The sequence below is a fragment of the Phyllostomus hastatus genome, unplaced genomic scaffold (genome assembly GCF_019186645.2).
Source record: "Phyllostomus hastatus isolate PE091 unplaced genomic scaffold, TTU_PhHast_1.1 phas_contig_551, whole genome shotgun sequence".
Classification (NCBI taxonomy): Eukaryota; Metazoa; Chordata; class Mammalia; order Chiroptera; family Phyllostomidae; genus Phyllostomus; species Phyllostomus hastatus.
This window is the reverse complement of record NW_025333909.1, coordinates 8,117,460-8,137,778: the sequence shown is the minus strand read 5'-3', so window position 1 is coordinate 8,137,778 and position 20,319 is coordinate 8,117,460. Positions and strand designations below refer to the sequence as shown.

The window sequence follows — 20,319 nt, the reverse complement described above, 5'->3', positions numbered from 1 at the left end:
ATAAGTGTAACAGTAATAGCCAGTCAATAATAAAACATTCCTGTATTAGTAGGCCGGTATCATCACACTTGGGGATCACCCATATCTTGCACCCTAGGCTTTTTGTGGTGGTTACAGTCCTGCAGAAAAGGATCTGAGCCATTATCTGGACTATGTGTTACTGAATTAAAGTTTATTCCCCTCCTCAAAACTTATTCCAACACTCCTTGCTTCTAAAATCCATACCAGATGAGGTTTTTCAGGTATTTGATCATCATCTTTTGACTCCTCTTGTGACTGTAGCTAAACTGTTATTGAAGAGGAACCCCAAATTGCTCTGAAGCCTGGCAGCCATAATACTAAATATTGCCATGATGGATACTGTCCTCTGGCCCCAACATCTTTCAAAATTGGTCAGGTTGAAAATATGAGCTTTATATTTGTACATCAGTGTACTTGAATGATATCCCTTTAGAAAGTTAGGGGAGTTACTTGTTTCTGAAAGTTCCAGAAAGAAACTCTACTCTCATCTTTTTTTGTGCCCTGTTCAGCATTTGATTTTCCTTAATCATCTCTCTTAATATCAGATAAGATGATGTTTGTATGAGCAAGAAAGAAAGTCAGATATACAAATGCAAAGGATGGATGTATGACTATCTTCAGTTTCTCTATGAGAATACTTGGTTATTTAAAACAAATATTCAGAGAAAAGGAAATTAATTTTTATTTTTATGTCATTGTACTTGGTTGTTTCCATACCCAGTATACTAGAATGATTTCTGTTTGGTTTGGCTTATAGTGTTTTTTGTTGTTGCTGTTTTCCTAATTTTGAAGACACCCTTTCCTCTGGAAGGGCTTTTTTTTTTTCTGTCTGCCAACTTTTAGCAGTAACACTTTCAGTGTGACAGCTTTTAACAAGGACCTGCAATTGTCTTAATCTGATTATATTTTTTACCTGCCTTTTATTTGTGAGATTAACAGTGTTGTTTGCCCTTAATATTGAACATGTTGCCTATTGATGAGAAGGATAAAGTGTTTTTTAAATTTGTCTTCCCCAATTATGATGGTGTTAATTTAATTACAAGGTTCATAGCTTTTGCATGAGTTCTTTTTAGTAAAACATATATGATTTTGAATTTTGATTTGTATACTTTAGTTATTAAAAGTAATTATTTTGGTTAGTATTGCCTAAAGCAATTTTCACAGTCACTAAACCTTCTTGTTTATTTTTAAACTTTAAAAAGAGGTTCTGTTTTAATATATAAAAGACCCCCTTATCCCAGAAAAACATAAATGCGCTCTTTTGTTCCAGAGCACAGCTTCTGGCTATAAGACATATGCCAGATGCCTTGCTTGACAAAGAACAGTGAGTGTCTCTGTTGATAATTGACCACTTATGGCTACCACCATCTCTGTCTTTACTAGCCATAAATATTTATTTCACTGAAAGAGCCTTTATTTTCCCCTATGTACTGACACTACCCAGATAAGGGCTTTCATTTTTTGCCTTTAAAGTTGTTACTTTTTCTGAGCAAATTCAATGTGTTTGCATTATGCACAATTTTCACTAAGAACCTGTTTCCCTGTAGCACATAAATTATTGCCCATTACTGGGGATTAACTGATTTAAAAATAATCTTACAGCTTTGAAGCCCTGAAATTGTTTTTTTAAAGCGTGCAAATTCTACACATACCCAATTTTTATTCCAATTTTCAGAGTATCTTCTTTTATTTTTAGATGAATCTACGTTCTGTATTTACTGTAGAGCAACAAAGGATTTTGCAGCGTTATTATGAAAATGGAATGACAAATCAAAGTAAAAATTGCTTTCAGCTCATATTACAGTGTGCACAGGAGACTAAGCTGGACTTCAGTGTAGTCAGGGTAAGTATTGAGGTCTTACACTCTCGAATTTATAGCTCTTCATTACAAGTGATAAATGCGTAACCTGAGAAAAATTATTAGGGCATGAAGTCATTAACTTTATAAACAGCTTCATTTCTCTAATATAAAAATATTAATTTGAAATACATAGACCTAATTAACTAGTATGTATTTATTTCTGTGAATACTTGGAAAAAGCTAGAAATTTTTGCACTGTACACATATCTTTAAAACTCCCAGTCTTTTGAATTAATGAGGACCTTTAAAATTAGTTGTTGATCTTATGCTTTCTTTACACCTAGAATTAATATAGATACAACCCTACAAAATTATATCAGTAAAACAGGCATTTACCAGGGGACTATTGTGTGTCTAGCATATTTTCTTGTTGTATTTGAATTTTTCATCTGTTATTATGACTTTAGTATTTTGGGGTTTTTAAGGAAAATCTAGGCTTTCTTATGAATACTTCTTCTGCCTTTTAAGTAAAATGCATGCATTTTAATGAGGTAGTGAATAATGGACAAGAAATCACAAGGGAGGAGATTTTCCTTTATGACAATCATAGTTATTCATCTGTAAAAATCAGAGCTGCCAAACGTTTGTGAAGGCAATGAGAAGGTGATAGAGAGGAGGCAAGAGATAAATTTAACAGAACTAGTCACAAATTTCACTGAGTGCATAGGTCCTTTCATGTTTGCCTGGGCATGCTATCAATCCTCCTGGCATAAAACTTTAGGGGTTTAAATATTATCAACTTTCTCACCCTTGTCATTCATTAGGATAATTTGGTTAAAAAAAAGAGTGTCTCTTTTTGAGAGTTTTTATCTTTTGGAGGAATTTTAAAAGACCCTAAAGATAAAAAAAAAATCTTGATAAGCGGAATTGTTTGGGAAATCTATTTTTCTTTTTTTTTAACCCCCAGTGGAGGATATGTTTACTGTTTTTAGACAGAGAGGAAGTCAGTGGGGAGAGAGAGACAGAGACAGAGAGAGAGATTGCTTACCTCCTATACACGTCCCACCGGGGATCAAACCCACAACCTAGGTATATGCCTTGACCAAGAATTGAACCCGCAACCTTTTGGTGCATACGACAATGCTCAACCAACTGAGCCACCAGGCCAGAGTAGAAATCTATTCCTTAAAGACTAAATGATATATTCATTTTCTCTTAGAAAATTGTGCCACCAATTCTAGGGGGGTGGGAATATCCACAATATGTGTTGCTTATTGGCTGAGATGAACCATCATATTCAGGTTTGTGTAAGAACTAAAAATAGTTCCTCTTGATAGCTTTAAATTCCCTATTTGAAATACCTTTAGTAAACCTCAGAGAAAAATGTTCAGTTGCCTTGGAAAAAGTAATATAAAATGTGTGATTATTCAAGTTGATGAGATTTCATTTTATAAGTACAAAACTCATTCTTCCCGCACCTATGATAACTTCTTTCTGTCTTTCTTCTTTTTTTCATTTTATTTTACCAGTACTTTAAAGTGAAATGCCTTCTTAGCTGCTTTGGAGACTGTAACCGTTCATGTTTCCAAGTTGTTACTGCAATCTTCCCTAATAACTTACTTGATTGTACTTGAATATTGAGAATATTGAAATACACAGGTTTATATTTATGCTCCAAATGGTGTGAAATCTAAAACAAACAATGAGAATAAAAGAAATAAAATCATAGAATGTAAGCTTACAAGTCAAATGTTATATAAATTTATAAGGGATTGTGTAAAACAGATTCATTCTCTGTTATAGAAGTGTAAATTATACAGAAATTTGGTCTTTATAATCTGAATTCCAACACAGTTTCAGTGGCTTTTCTAGTCAGATGAGAAGGGAGTTGTTTGTAGATGCATCATCATTCCACAACCTCTCCTGTCCCCAGTATTTTGTTTGGTCTGTATGTTCTATTTGAAAGAGACCTTTTATTGTTTTTAATATAGTATCTATTGTATCTTACCTCAAAAAAACCTTAAATCCCTTTTACTAAACTTGATCTTAATGTAAACAGAACTTAAAGTGTTAAAATATCTATGCAAAAATAAATACACTGTAGTAATGGAACAAAACAATAAAGAGGAAGGTATAAAAAAGGAAAAGAAGTTTGGAGAAAATGGTTTTCTAAGAGAGAACTGAAATGAATTTTACGAACACCTGAGGATTGATGACCCAATATGCAGTATCACTTTGTTAATCCAAAACCCGAATTATCATATCAATTTTGTTTGGCCCATTTTTTTCTCTTTCATCAATGAAGCATTTGTAAAGTGAAATCATTTATATCCTATGAGCATTGGTAAATTTTGGATTCTGTAACTGAATGACTTTTCAGAAAATTTTATTCATTTACTTGCTAACCTCAGACAATGAATTTTCTTTATTTTCAACATTTCAATTGGAAAATATTTCTCAGTACATACTTCACTACTTCACTTCAATAGAGAATATTTTAAATAATTAAACCCTTACGTTTTGACTCAGAGTTTTATTATGGAAATCAATTATTATATTGTGCTCACATAATAATGCTTGCAACATGGTAAGGTATACGAGGTGATTTCCTCCTTTACTAAAGAACACCAGACTAATTATTTCTTTTTTTTAAAGATTTTATTTATTTATTTATTTATTTTAGAGAGGGAAGGGAGGGAGAGAGAGAGAAACATCAATGTGCGGTTGCTGGGGGCCATGGTCTGCAACCCAGGCATGTGCCCTGACTGGGAATCGAACCTGCGATGCTGTGGTTCACAGCCCGCACTCAATCCACTGAGCTAGGCCAGCCAGGGCTTAGACTAATTATTTCTGACATCAGTTCTCTTGTATTTTTTTCCTTTTCTTCTCCTATTTAGTGAGCAATATATATTTAGTAAACATTCTTAGTTTGGGGCTAACAATGTGCCTCCAAAAGCAATCTCAATCACCAAGACCCCTCATATTTGTTATTTCTAATTTGTTATAGATGAAGATACCAGATTAGGTAAAATTATGTATTGAAGAAAATAAAGTGGGTTGTAAGGTCAGGGGTTGTGCTTTTAGTAAAACACATGAATCTTGTGACATCTATGTTGGCTGCCCTCTGTGGTTAGATGCTGTGTTTCCTATGCACATGATATTGTACTAAATTTTACTTTGTGATGGGTACATAATATAAATACCTACTGAATTGTATAAATAAATATCTACATTATAGAAGTAAGCCATAAATTAGCAATGCACTAAGATTACTCTTAAACTTCCTGTATTAAGGTAGGTATGCTGGTATTCTGATGAGAACATGATACGCTGGGGGTTTTTTTGATTTGTTTGTTTGTTTGTTTGTTTAGCAATATTGCAAAGCTACCCCTGAGATGCAGTAGCTCTTGAGTTCAAATTTTACCATTTCACTATGCTTTTCTGTTTAAAGTTTTTAAAGATAATGCTTATATATTTCAATAAAAATTATGCATAATTCCTTTGTAATTATTCATATCTGAAAAGTGATATCAAAGTAACTTATTTGTAATATATGTAAACTTTACTTCTTTGAACCCCACATTGAAATTATATTTATCCAAAAACATTATTTTTAGTCTTTGTCTTGAGTATATACTTTACAACATTTTAGATTTTTCTCCTCTGCTTCTTTCTGTGACATTTTATTCATTTGTCCCTCTGCTTATAATTCTCACTTCTACTATTTAGTAAAATGAAATCAGAGTTAATTTAAAATTTCTGCCTCCACATGTGAAGCAAAATGGAGCCATCTCAGTTTCTGGAACATTTTCTTTATTACAGAAATGTTAATTATAAGTATAAAATGGCCAACAGAGATGACCATTTCAGGAATTTCTCACCATAGTGGAAGGAGAATATGCTTTGAGATCAAGGAAAATTGAGTTTGAGTCCTCATGGCAGGTATCCACATGCCACTTAACATTTCTAAACCTCAGTTTCTTCACTTATTCAATTTGAAAAATAGCACCTAGCAAAGAAGCTAATATATATGTAAACATATAATGGATAATCAACACATGATAGATTTTATTCATAGTATTATATCAACATTCATATTGTTTATAGTATAAATAAACATTGCAAATTGGATAATTTTTGTGGTCTTCAAAAAGATATTACATAAAAGTTAACCGAATACACCTTGCAGCATGTCTGTGCAAAGCTAGTTCACTTAATATTTTTACTTATTTATTTTTAAGAATTATTAATAGATTAACATGTTGATAGTTTATAATATGGTATACATTTTGAAATAATTATAAAGTTTACTAATCACATTATGGAGTATAATATTTCTTATTGCACATTTTAAGAAGAATCATGGTACAACATAATAAGATTATTATAATACATTTTTATATAAAAGTACATATTTTGTAATCAAATCCTAAATGCTAACCACTGTTGTTATTTTTATTAATAATATATTTTCTGTTTATAAAAGCAATACATATTCATGGCATAAAATTTGGTAAAGAAAGAAAAGAATAGTGTAAAGAAGAAAATAACTATCATAAATTAATGACACTGGGAAAAATATTTTCAACTTATGACAAAGTGTTGCTATCTCTAGTAGAAAATTGCTCTTATAAATCAATTTAAAAAACAAATACCCAATATAAAAATGAGTAAAGGAAATGGATAAGCAATTCTATCAAAGTAATATAGTAACCATAGAAATTCAAATCAAAACAGCAATTATATATCCTTTATTAACTCTTGGGCTACAAGACTACAAAAAGATAATGTGAAGTATTTGTAAGGGTATGGAGAAACCAAAACTCTTATACATACATTGCAAAGTACTTTGAAAATATAAAAAAATCACATCAATTTTTTTCTAGAATTACATTCTAACAGACCAGTAGTACAATGATGTATATCACAGTATGTTTTATAATAGTGAATATTTCTAAAAATGATCTAAATATCTAGCAATATTAAATTAACCAAGTTATGAAATATTAATAGAACATTGTTAAACCTGAAGATTTCAAATACATAAATATATTTATTTAACACTATTGTAAGTATTTTTCAATGTCATTAACTACCTTTAGTATGCTTCCAATTTTTCACTATTAGATGGAAATATATGATGAACATTATTGCATATAAACTCTGTATATATCTATGATAATTTTTAGAATAAATTCGCAGAAGGAGATTTACTAGATGAAAGGATAAAAACATTTTTAAGGTTCTTGCTACAGATTGGATGGGTTTTGAGGACAAGAGCAACAATACAATTCTTTTATGAAAGTTCCTAAATATTTATTAATTGCAAGTCTTTGATCATCTCTGATCTTGTACTTTAGTTATTTTAAATTTTATTGTATCTTTTTTTCCTTTAATTTATATATGCTTTGGTCCCCTGACAAATAATAATATAATTTATCACATAAAAATTGTTTTATCTGGTTTTGTGTTAAGAAATTTTCCATAATCATTTTTTTATTCTTCCAGACGTGGGTTGGCAATAAGAGAAGAAAAATGAGCAGTAAAAGTTCTGAATCAGGAGCAGCAACAACAGGAACTGTTTCTAGTACCCCAATGGCAGCTCCAGATATTACAGTAAGAAATGTGGTTAATGTTGCTCGACCCTCAAGCCAACAGTCTTCTTGGTCATCTGCCAATAATGATGTCATTGTAACTGGAATATACAGTCCAGCCGGTTCGTTAAGTAAGCAAGGGACAACCAAACATACAAATACACAGATTACAGAAGCACATAAAATCCCCATCCAGAAAACAGCCAGTAAAAATGATGCTGAGTTTCAGCTGCACATTCCTGTTCAAAGACAAGTAGCACACTGTAAAAATGCCTCTCTGCTCTTAGGTGAAAAAACAATTATTTTGTCAAGACAGACAAGTGTTCTAAATGCTGGAAACTCAGTATACACCAAGAAAAACTATGGAAGCTCTTCAGTGCAAGGCCCTGAGATTACGGTACCTCAAAAGCCATCTGTGTGCCACCGACCTTGCAAAATTGAACCAGCTGGAATTCAAAGGCCATATAAGCCTGAACACACAGGTCTAGCATCACATAATTTAAGTGGGCAAAAGCCACCTGTTAGAGATCCTTACTGTAGAACGCAAAACTTGGAAATCCGTGAAGTATTTTCTTTGGCAGTCAGTGATTACCCCCAGAGAATTCTGGGAGGAAATACCCCACAGAAGTCTGGTTCAGCAGAGGGAACTTGTTTGTCCATTGCAATGGAGACTGGAGATGCTGATGATGAGTATGCCAGAGAGGAAGAGTTGGCATTGATGGGAGCACAGGTACCAGGCTACTCAAGATTTTATGAAAGTTGCAGTTCCCTTCGAGGTGAGAACCAAAGTACAGCTTTGCCAGGACCAGGAAGAAACATGCCAAATTCACAAATGATGAATATTAGAGACTTCTCAGACAATGTACTGTATCAAAACAGAGACTACCATTTGATACCACGGACCTCATTACATACAGCATCTACGACGATTTACAGTAATACAAATCCATCACGGAGTAATTTTTCTTCACATTTTGCATCATCAAACCAATTGAAGTTATCACAAAACCAAAATAATTATCAGGTAATGTGTAAGTTTATTTTATAAAGTTTTTAAAATCATTGCTTGGTATAAAACATGGTGTTGGTATCCAGTTATACCTGGGACCTGGGTCACTTAACTCATATTTTGAAGTCATTTGAGATTTTTTTGCTCCCACATGGTGGCTTGGGGTCATTTCTTTGAAGAATCATATGCTTGTTTTCATTGCTTTTTAATAATGGCGAGTTTTTCTTTGTGGAATATAATCATTTTTTCATAACATGGAAGCTTTCTCATGATATTTAAAACAATTTTGATGAGGAAATAGTAGCCTTATGGGAAGCAAAAAATTTGCTTATCACTAAAATAGAACTAAATTGGCTAGGTTCATCCCCTTGAACATAGATTATTCCTGTAATGATTTTTACTTGCAGTGTGAAGAGATGTCACTAAATGAATGCTGTTTTCCCTGGGTACATTGCCAGGGAAGTCAATCATTTCTCTAGGTGATGATGGCTGAGAAGTCAGAGCCTACGGTAACTCAGCCAACTCCTTTTTCTAAAATGAAAAAGCTTACTATTAAAAAAAAGAGATGCTTTACTCAAACATTAAATAGAACTATTAATCAAATAGTCTTTTTAAAAATGTGTATAAGAAAGAGACATTCAGAGTAAAAAATTAAAGCAATTTCAGATCTGTGCAAAAATGTGTCATTTCTTTACTGTTTAACATATTCAATTATTTACATATGCTTCAAATATTCTCCAGAGTGCAGTATTAGCCTACCTTAAGACATCTTTTAGGGTTATAGATCTTCCCTGAAAAATCTCAATCAGAACATTTGAATAGCAGAGCATGGATATTCATCATTTTTTCTTGCTAGCCTCTTTAAGTTGTTTAAACACAGTATTTAAGTTGTATCTGGATTTAAAATGCTTGCAGGCTATTCTCAATTACAATAAGAAATAACCTTACCTTTACTCTCTCCATCTTATAACTCCTTACTTCAAAATGATAAGCAAAAACAGATTATGGGAAGTAAACCTCTGGCACTTAGCCCTAACCAGAAAGGACTCCATCAAATTTGTATCATTTCTTATTGAGAGTCTAATGATTTTTATGTATTTGCTTTTTCCTAAAGCATGCTTAAACTAACATGGAATCATAGCATAAATATCCTCCCAACACCCCCTTTCATTCCCTAGTCTTTTGTACTTTTTATACCTTCAGTGTTGTTTTTAATAATAGTAATAACAATCACATTGAGCATTTGTTGAAGGTTTTACTCATACCAGGTACCACCAGTCACTTTCTATATCCGATCTCACTTAATTTCCATATGATCTAGACATATAGTACATTTGATTCATATTTCGATAACTTTTTCAGAAGGATCACATAGGCAGTATGTGGCAGAACCAAGATGCAATTCAGAAATATTGTTTTGGACAATGTCAACTATATTAAAGTATTTGGAGATCTGAGAGTGTAGCAGTTAATTTTTAATTTTTCATAAGCTTATGGCTCCTCTAAGGGTAATTTAACCTAAAGTTATGCCTTTTTTATAGTCTCTATATTTTCCTGACAGAACTTTTAAAGGGACTCAAGTTTTTTATGTAAAAGAACTTTTTAAATGGAATAAAATTTAGTAAGGTTTTTTTGAATGGTAATCATTTTAAAGAAAGGAAGTTTGACATAACAATTTAGAGCATGGGCTTATTTAATCTAGACTCTGCCACTTTCTACTTATGTGATCTTGGGCAAGTGATGTAACCTCTCTGTGTGACAGTTTTCTCATTTGCATAATATAGTTAATGACACCTACTTTTCAGAAATACAGTATGATGAAATGGTACAATCTGCGTGAGGTTCCTTGTATGTTTCCTGGTATATAAATTTTCTTGTATTTACAATCTCTTAGTTATAAAGTCAATAAAATTATGATACTCTAGATCTTCTGTACATTCCATTTCAAGTAAAATATTGTAGAGCCTTCAATATCACAAGGTAGTTGAGGAAAAAATAGCTGTAGTGCTGGCTGAGAGAAGACTAGAGATCAGCTATCAACTTCCTTTATATTATACCACACCTCCACTAACTTCACTTGAGACAATACGGTAGGGATTGTTTGTAGAGAACTGTTGGGGCATCATCTGCCCCTTCTTTCAGTTAATCTTTGAAGAAAGCAAGGTAGCCTGGGGAACTGTACTCCATGAGGATTAGCATCTTAGTCTATTTGGGTTGCTATAACAAAAATACTGTAGACTGAGTAGCTTAAACAACAAACATTTATTTCTCACAGTTCTGGAGGCTGAGAAGTTCAAGATCAAGGTGCTGGCATATTGTGTCTGGTGAGATTCTGCTTCCTAATGCATAGAAGGCCATCTTCTCACTGTGTCCTCATATGGCAGGAGTAAGGGGGCCTCTTTTGTAATAGCACTAATCCCATTCATGAAGGCTCTGTTTTTATGTCATAAGCACCTCCTAAAAGTCCAACCTCAAAATACCATTACATTGGGGATTGGCTTTCAACATGTGAATATGATTGGGATACAAGCATTCAGTTTATGTTAGTTACCCTCCAAGATTTTAATGATGCTAATTACCAAGCTGTATAACTGTAACATCAGAACTTAAAAATATGGAACCCATGGTCATCTTGGGAGTTTTCTAGCTCTGAAACTGTAAGCAAACAAGCAATCCTATTTAGTTTCTGACCCTGGAACTACATAACAGAGATATCTGCCTCTTTCTGTTACACCTGGCATCTTCAAACTATTCCTGGGGGATAGTCTAGTTTCAAGCTATCTAAGTGAATGAGTCCAAACTGAGGGAATCCTAAGGGATGCTAAAAGGTTGAAATCAGCTCTGTTTTGCAGCCATTTGGGGATATAATATCACAATAAGGGTTATTATTACTGCCATAATGAAACTGTCGGGAGGTGACTATACCAAAATACCATAGCCCAGTTCTATTTCAAAAACTCTCCAGGCTAACCTCACTCCTTTGAGGGCAAATTGCAACCATATTGGTCTCCAAAGTGCTGTTCCACTCTTCATAACATTGCTGTCAGTGCACTATCATAGTGCTTTGATGATTAAAGATAATAATTGATAATCATCTATGTGAAGATATAGGAACATTTTAAAGATAAGTGCTACAAAATTTTTTGTTGCAGTTATTATGTGGCTTAAAAATTAATTGCATTCCCATCTTTCATCAACTTCATCAAGATTTAGGAGTTAATAAAAGTAGAGCACTTTGAGCTTCCTTTAAAAGATACTTTATAACTACAATGTATGTATCTCTATTAGAGAAAGTGCTTTGGTAGTGCCTTCCAACTTGCATCAGTATTTGTGGGCTTCGGTACATTTTTTAAAATAAACATGAAAGTTTAAGATTTATAGAAACTTTAAACATCATGGCATTCTAAATTAATACAAATAATATTTTGACCTGAGGAAAGTGAGGGTTAGTAACATTTAATAACTCTCAGGCAAATATTCAACTTCAAAAAAGTAACAGTAATCTCCGTTGAATGGCTTTAGTTAGCAGGGATACTTTTTACACAACTTTATTGAGATGTAATTCACATACTATGGAATTCACATATTAGAAGTGTATAGTTTTTTTAAAATACATCCACAGAGTTGTTCAAACAGCACCCCAACCTAATTTTAGAACAATCATCTCAAAGATGAACTACATACCCATTAGCACACCGAAGCCCCCATCCCAGAACTAGACAACCACTAATATGTTTTCTATTTCTATGGATGTACCTATTTTAGATATTATTATACATGGAATTGTATATATAAAATGTGGTCTTTTATAACTGGCTTATTTCAGTTAACATGTTTCCAAGATTTGTCCAGGATGTAGTAAATGTCAACATTTCATTTCATTGCTCTTTGATGTTACTTTTTATGTATATACTGTATTTTGTCATGTATAATGCACACTTTTTGCTCAAATTTTTGAGGGAAAATTAAGAATGCACGTTATATATGGGTAAAATTATTACATAGCATGGGTATAATAATCCTGGGTATAATGCACACTAAAACCATGGGTGTGCATTATATACAGCAAAATACAGTAGGTATTCATTAGTTGCTGGACATTTGAGTTGTTTCTACATTTGTCTATTGTGAATAATGCTGTGAACATTCATATACAAATTTCTGTAGGGGCATATGTCTTCAAATCTTTAGGGTATATATCTAGGAATGGACTTCTAGTTTGTACTGTAAGTCCATGCTTAACATTTTGAGGAACTGCCAGAATTTTTCCTAAAGTGATTATATTACTTTTCTCTCCCACCTCAATGTATAAGGGATCCAGTTCCTCCACATCCTTACCAACACTGGTTATGTCAGTCAATTCAATTATAGATTCTGTCATGGATGTGAACTATCTCAACCATGAGACATTTCAAGAGAAATATCTGAGGGTTTGATTTGCATTCCCCTGAGAGCTAACAGTGTTAACCCTCTTTTCATGTGCTTATTAGCCATGTAAATATCTTATTTGGAGAAGTGCTTATTCACATAATTTGTCCAGTTTTAAAATTAGTTGTTTTTTCCTCTTTGAGTTTTAAGTGTTCAATTCTCTATACTAGTCCTCATTATAATATATATTTCCGAATATTGTCTCCCATATCATATGCTGTCTTTTCACTTCCTTGAGGTTACTGCTTATACAAAAATATTTTTAATTTTGATGAAGTACAATTTACCTTTTTGTTCTATTGTCACATGCCTCTGGTATTGTATCTATGACAAAGTTGTGAAGACAGACTTTCATGTCACCTTCTAATAATTTTATACTCATATATCTTACATATAGGCTTTTCATTTGTTTTGAGATTTTTTTGATGTATGGGATGAGGTAGGCATTCACTTTGACTCTTTTGTACATGTATATTCAGTTGTCATAATATTTGATGAAATAGTATACATTCCTATTGAATGTTCTTTTGATCATATGTAACAGTTTATTTCTGGACTCTCAATTCTATTTGAGATATATATACCATTTACATGTATTTATATATGTCTATTTTATGCTAATACCACATTTCTTTGATTACTATAACTTTGTTGTAAGTTTTGAAATTGAGAAGTGAGTCTTCCAGCTGAATTCCTTTTCAAATTCATTTTGTCTATTTTGGGTACCATGCATTTGCATATTAATTTTAGGATCACATCATCAATTTCTCCAAGAAACCACCAGGACTATTGGTAAAGGCCGTGTTCCATTATAGATCAATTTGTGAATATTAACATACTAATAATATTGTGTCTTCTGATCCATGTATGCCTTTCCATTTATTACATGTTCTTTAACTTTTTAATAATGTGTTTTAGTTTTCTGTAGGTAATTCTTACGTTCATTTTTAAAAACTTATTCCAAAGTACATAACTATTTTGGATGCTATTTTAAATGAAATTTGTCTTAATTTAACTGTTGGATTGTTCATTGATTTTTGAATATCAAACTTGTATCCTCAAAACAAGTATATTACTTATAGTAGACAATAGTGGATTCCATATACAAGTGTAGATAAGAAAACATTCAGTCACTCACAATTAAATATGATGTTACCTATTAGTTTTTGTATACGCTTTTTGTCAGGATGAGGAGGTTCTCTTTTTTTCCTGGCTTGTTTAGTGATTTAATATTGAAAAGTTATTTATTTTTTTATTTTTTTTTAAAGATTTTACTTATTTATTTTTTTAGAGAGGGAAGGGAGGGAGAAAGAGAGAGAGAGAGAAACATCAATGTGCGGTTGCTAGGGGTCATGGCCTGCAACCCAGGCATGTACCCTGACTGGGAATCGAATCTGCAACACTTTGGTTCGCAGCCTGTGCTCAATCCACTGAGCTATGCCAGCCAGGGCTAAAAAGTTATTTATTTTTGTCAAATGCTATTTATGTATCTAATGAGAAATTCATGTTCATTTTATTCTATTAATATGAGGTATTATATATTTTTGTCTTTATTTTTCAGTAATCACTTTTATATATTTTCAACTTCATTAAGATATAACTGACATACAGTATGGTATAACTTTAAGTTGTACAGCATAAATAATCTCTGTTACTTATACTGTAGAATCACCACAGTATGTTTAGTTAACATCTATCATCATATACACAAAACAAAAAGAAAAGGAAAGGAAAACAGTGTTTTTCTCTTTGTGATGAAAACTTTTGGGGGCTACTTTCTTAATAACTTTGAAATATATCATACAGCAGTGTTAACTATAGTTACCATATTGTACATTACATTCCTAGTACCTATTTATTTTATAATTGAAAGTTTGTGCCTTTTGGACACTTTCATCCAATCCCCCTCAACCTCTGGTAACCACAAATCTGATCTCTTTTTAATGAGATTTTTTTTTTACATTCTATGTATATGTGACTTCATACAGTATTTACCTTTCTCTGTACAATATGCTTTAATTAGTATAATGGCCCCATGACCCATCCATATTGTCACCTATGGCATGATTTCCTTGTTTTTTGCAGCTGAATATTTTTCCTAGCTATATACATATATGTAGTTTTTCCTATACATATATAATCATAGTAGCATTATTTACAATAGCCAATATATGGAATGGCCTGTATCCATTTAACTGTCAATTGACACAAGCTATTTCCATATATTAGCTATTGTAATTAATGCTGCAATGATCATGGGAGTGGAGACATGTCTTTTATAGAGTGCTTTCACTGATTTGGGACACATTTCTAGTAGTGGAATTGCTGGATCATGTGATGGTTCTATTTTTACTATTTTGAGAAACTGTTATCCATAGTGGCTGCATCAATTTACAATCCCTTCAACAATGCACAAGGATTTCTTTTATCCACATTCTTGCCAGCATTTTTTATCTCTATTTTTTTTTTATGAGAGCTATCATAGCAGGCCTAAGGTGATATCGCATGTGGTTTTGGCTTGCATTTTCCTTCTGATTAGTGATGTCCAGCACTTTTTCATGTACTTGTTAGCTATTCCTACATCTTCTTTAGTAAAATGTCTACTGAGTTTCTTTGCCCAATTATTAATTGATTTATTAGATATTGAGTTGAATGAGTCCTTTATATATTTTGGGTATTAAGCCCTTATCAGATACATGACTTGCAAATATTTTCTCATTCCTTAGATTGTCTTTACATTTTGTTATTTCTTTTGCCGTGTAGAATTTTTTAGTTTGACATAGCCCCATTTGTTTATTTATTTATTTACTCCTTTATTTTTTGCTTTGTTGCTTGTACTGTAGGTATCACGTACAAAAAAAAATCTTTGCCAAAACCCATGTCAAGGAGATTTTCCTTTCCTATGATTTCTTTAAGAAATTTTATGGTTTTTGGTTTTATATATGTCTGTACTCTATTTTGAGTTAATTTTTGTGAACAGTGTAAATATTTATGATTGTTATATCTTCTTGGTAAATTGACCTCCTTATCACTACATAATGTTTTTTTCTTACTATTTTTAGGTTAAATAGATTTCAACCTAAAATCTATTTGTCTAATCTAAAATCTATCTGTCTAATGTAAGTATAGCTACTCCTGCTTTTTTGGTCACCATCAACAACAACAACAAAAGACTTTTACCTTATACCATATATAAAATTAGCCCAAATGGAACCAAAGCCTAAACATAAAGGTTAAAACTATAAAATTATTTTTAAAAGACCGAAAATAGCTTCATGAAATTGGATTTGGCAATGATTTCTAAAATATGACACCAAAAACACAGCACAAAGGAAAAATACATAAAATACATCAAAATTAAAAACTTTTGTGCATTAAAAGATACTATCAATGGAATAAAAAGCAACCCATGGAAAGGCAGAAAAAATTTGTGTTATAAATTGTATATCTAATAAGGGGCTAATATACATTAAAATAATTACTGATAGTGAAGTACTTACTATTGCCATTATGTTGTTACTTTTTGTATGCCTTGTTTTTGTGCCTCATTTCCTCCATTAATACCTTCCTTTCTGTTTGATTTCTTTTAAATGCCTGCCTGTGTTTTGGTTAAACAAGGAGCCATGTGCAAAATAAAGACATGGAACCATAATTCATGTTAAGAGCACAGTCCAGCTCAGCAAGGATCATAGCTTGACAAGAGCAATAAATCTTTTGCTATTTAGGGAGCTGATCTCTGAATACACATGTAATAAAACATTTCACTTCAGTTGTATACTTAGAACTTAAAGCTAACTGTTGACGGTTTATTTTCTAAAGTTAGTAAATAATTTTTATATGTCTTCAAATGTCTGTCTTTTTTTACATGGGTAGAATTAAGGTAATGTTTCATGTTAGAAAATATAATTTCAGGAAATCTAGATTTGTAATTGTATACCTAGGGCCTTTGGGTCAGAACGTAATCATTTCATATATTAGCTTATATTATTTTACTTATGTGTTTCCATGTTTTTAACAGCTAGAATTTTTAGTATCAATATGGTGAAATCAGGTTTGTTATGTTGAGTACTCTTTATAATTTTCTTGAAACATCTTGGAATTCCAGTTTTTCTGATCTTAATCTCTTGTGGTTTGTAAAATTTTAATTACTAAAATCATTACTAAAATCACTAGGAAAAACTCTCAATTAGCATTCTGTTATAAACTGCAAGAACTTTTAAGGCTAGTAAAATTTTCTAAACACTGGTTTCATATTACTTAACAGAAGAAAATGCATGTGCTTAAAAAATGTTAGGCGCTTGGCCAAAAGTTGTGTTATTGAATTTTCAACTTGTAAGGCTTGTGTAACTTCTGAAAGCTTTTCCAGACTTGATAGAGAGAAGAGGGAGGGAATATCTTTAAATAAGCCACTACGTCTCTTCTGCTTTGCTCCTGAACACATTGTTTTCAACCTGAAGCAACTTACTCCCCTCCTGCTACTGCATACTCCATGTAATCATCTGTTGTATATTTGCACTCTTGGCCTTTTGTTAAATTTCAGCAAGTGAAGCTGGTACATAATGAAGGCCCAAGTGAATTCAATCAATCAATCAGCCCATATTTATTGATTGTCTACCACATGCCTAGCAGTGTCCTCTTTAGGCTATACCTCATAATTGAAAAACATCTAGGAAACACTGCGTACTAAAACAGAATGATTGATAGGTTTGAATGCTCAACTGATACCAAAACAGCTGATAGAAAGCTAGAACACTGATTTATAAATCTCTTACTGCTGAACTTTGCTGAAGGACATAGTTATTGTCAGACGGTTTCAGTTAATCAAATTTCATTTAATGACATGCTAATTAATAATATACTGTATTTTTCTGACTCACATAAAATATATTTCACATAGGAACTTTGCTAAATCCATAAACTGGTCTGAAAAATTTTAAATTGAATATCCAACATATGTGTAGAATTGTCTTTATAACAGAAAGATTTTTAAAATCAAATAAATGCATTTTTGTGTATATTCCATGTGTCTATATAAAAGTAGTTATACTAATTGTTTTAAGCACAATAGCTTGTCATTAATAAGCTCACAGCCTAACAGAAATATTACAGCAGAATTATACTTAGGGTCTAAATTATATAAAATGAAATATAGTAAAAATTTCTTTAAAATTTCTTAAATCATCAAAGTGATGTGTATATAATATATAATTGATATTCTGACATATGGTATCTATTTTAAGTATAATTTATGCTTTTCCATGGGAAAGATAAGCATATGATAGTTGGATTCACAAACCTTAACTATCCATATGATGTACCTCTAGTTTACATGCAACTAATGTATCTGTTCTTAATCAAGAGTAGCAGATCTTCAACATTAGTCATTTCCTGGTATTCATTTTTTCCTCACCCAAAGATATATTTATTGATTTTAGAGAAAGAAGAGGGGAGAGAGAGACAGAGAGACAAAGAAACATGGATGGATTGGTTGCCTCCCATACCTGTCCCTACTGGGGATCAAACCCACAAGTCAGACATGTGCCCCGACTAGAGATCAAACCCACAACCCTTTGGTGTACTGGACAATGCTCCAACCAACTGAGATACTTGGCCAGGACAGCAGTTTCTTGCATTTACATTCAAAGTTGTGATTCTCCACCTCTCCATTAGTTTGAGCCTGACAACCATTGGTAGAGCCACTCCAATAATCTCCACACTGTCTAGTTCTCCTCTATCTCATGCACAAGATTTTTCCTCAGAAATACCTGTGTCTTATATTTCTCTTCCCAATTCCTACTTCCCCTAATGTAGTTCCAAGTCTGGATTACCTACCTCTTGACAAAACTATTATTAAAGTTTCTATACTTATTCAATTCACTATAAAACCTTTAGTCAAATTAATCATACAAGTGGATAGAAATACATTTGTGACCACATGACCCATTTGCTTAAAAACCTGTGACATCTCTCCATTTTGTACAGAATTAGATATAAATATACCTTGTCATTCATGATCTCCACAAAGTGACCCCAATTCTCTTTCTAGTTCTAGTCAAATTGACAATTCCCAATGATACCCTACCCATTTACTCCACTGTGCTCATGTCACTCTTTTTCCCAAAATGCTCTTTTTTATTTCTGTCTATCAAAATTCTGCTCATCTTTTAAGGTTTGGCTGAGATATCAATCCTCAAATTTGACGTAATTTTGCCATATCTTGAACTCCTATAGCACTTCATTTATTGCACTGCCCTTATGACACTTATCATAGCTTTCTTCGTATTAAAGTCATTTATGTACCTGTCTTATCTGTCCCTCTCAGATCATAGTTCTTGCCCTCCAGGAAATTATGTTTTACCTATCTTTTTTATTTCCTGTAGGACCTAAAACAGTACCTCGTATAGAAGAGATGCCTGATAAATATTTGAACAGAATTCAAATAAGTTACCTTGGAAAGTTATCTATACTTATTTCAATAATGTTCAATTTGTCAGAAAGTTTTTGAAGTCCTTTATGATTGTTTCAAGGGCCTGTAGGATTCTTTTAAAAGCTTTCAGTGATGACAAATCTTTGCCATTTGAGGGTATATTTGATAAAAGGAATTTATTCTTAGTCATACTTAGTGAATAATATGGATGTTCAATTTGGGCTGCTATATTTTCAGTTATTGTAAAAGTAATGTGAGATAATGAAACAGAATCTCTGGGTGAGTCATGAACTGACAACTCCAAAAGAAAAGTTCCCAAAATGCTTTCAACAATGGCAATATCAATGTAATGACTTTACAACTTTCTAAGTTTTCTACTTGGAAACATGCGGTACTCATTTGGATGTGTAAATTCTAATATATTTGTTGAATCAGTCTTGGCTCCTTGTAGATTAATTTTTCACTTTTCCAAACCAGAGTGTTGAAAAATGTGCTTGGAATTTAAATATCCTTTAAACAAGAAGTATATTACCTTGCTCATTTGAAATACTACATTCCATAGTTTCTGGTGGGGAAGACACTTTGTCATCATTATTGCACCAAAAAATTTTTCCAAATTGGAGGGAAATATATTTATAAAGTACTAGGATTCAACAAAGCTTACAATGCCTGGCTATTCTGAGTTTTACCAGAAACACAGGGAACTGAAGAATAGACTTAAAGTAACTAAACAATAATGGGTAATTGAATATAGCATCACATTGGGAACATTTTACTGTAGCGGGGTTTTACCTTGAATAAATGTATTTTTATAACTTTTTCTTAAAAGTATTATTTGCAGTTTATATCAGCTGTTGCCTGTCCTTAGCATATTGATTTAGTGAACTCAAAGTAAAATGGCAAGTCTAATGGCCAGGGACAGTCATAATCTACCTGGATTCAAATATTTTCAAAGTATTTTGAATATATTACTTTACAATTTACATTGATTAATCATCACATCTTGTTAATAGGCATAATAGTAATTCATAGGCCATGC

The 20,319-nt window shown here is 32.3% G+C and overlaps 1 protein-coding gene across 1 annotated transcript in view; it reads left to right on the top strand.

Annotated features, from left to right (window-relative positions):
• The window catches only part of HDX (highly divergent homeobox), a 93,028-nt gene that overhangs the window by 17,855 nt on the left and 54,854 nt on the right, over positions 1-20,319 (top strand). The window contains exons 2-3 of the mRNA XM_045847506.1: positions 1,718-1,864; positions 7,331-8,440. Of these exons, the coding sequence (XP_045703462.1) occupies positions 1,718-1,864; positions 7,331-8,440 (1,257 nt within the window). The remainder of the gene's footprint in view (positions 1-1,717; positions 1,865-7,330; positions 8,441-20,319) is intronic.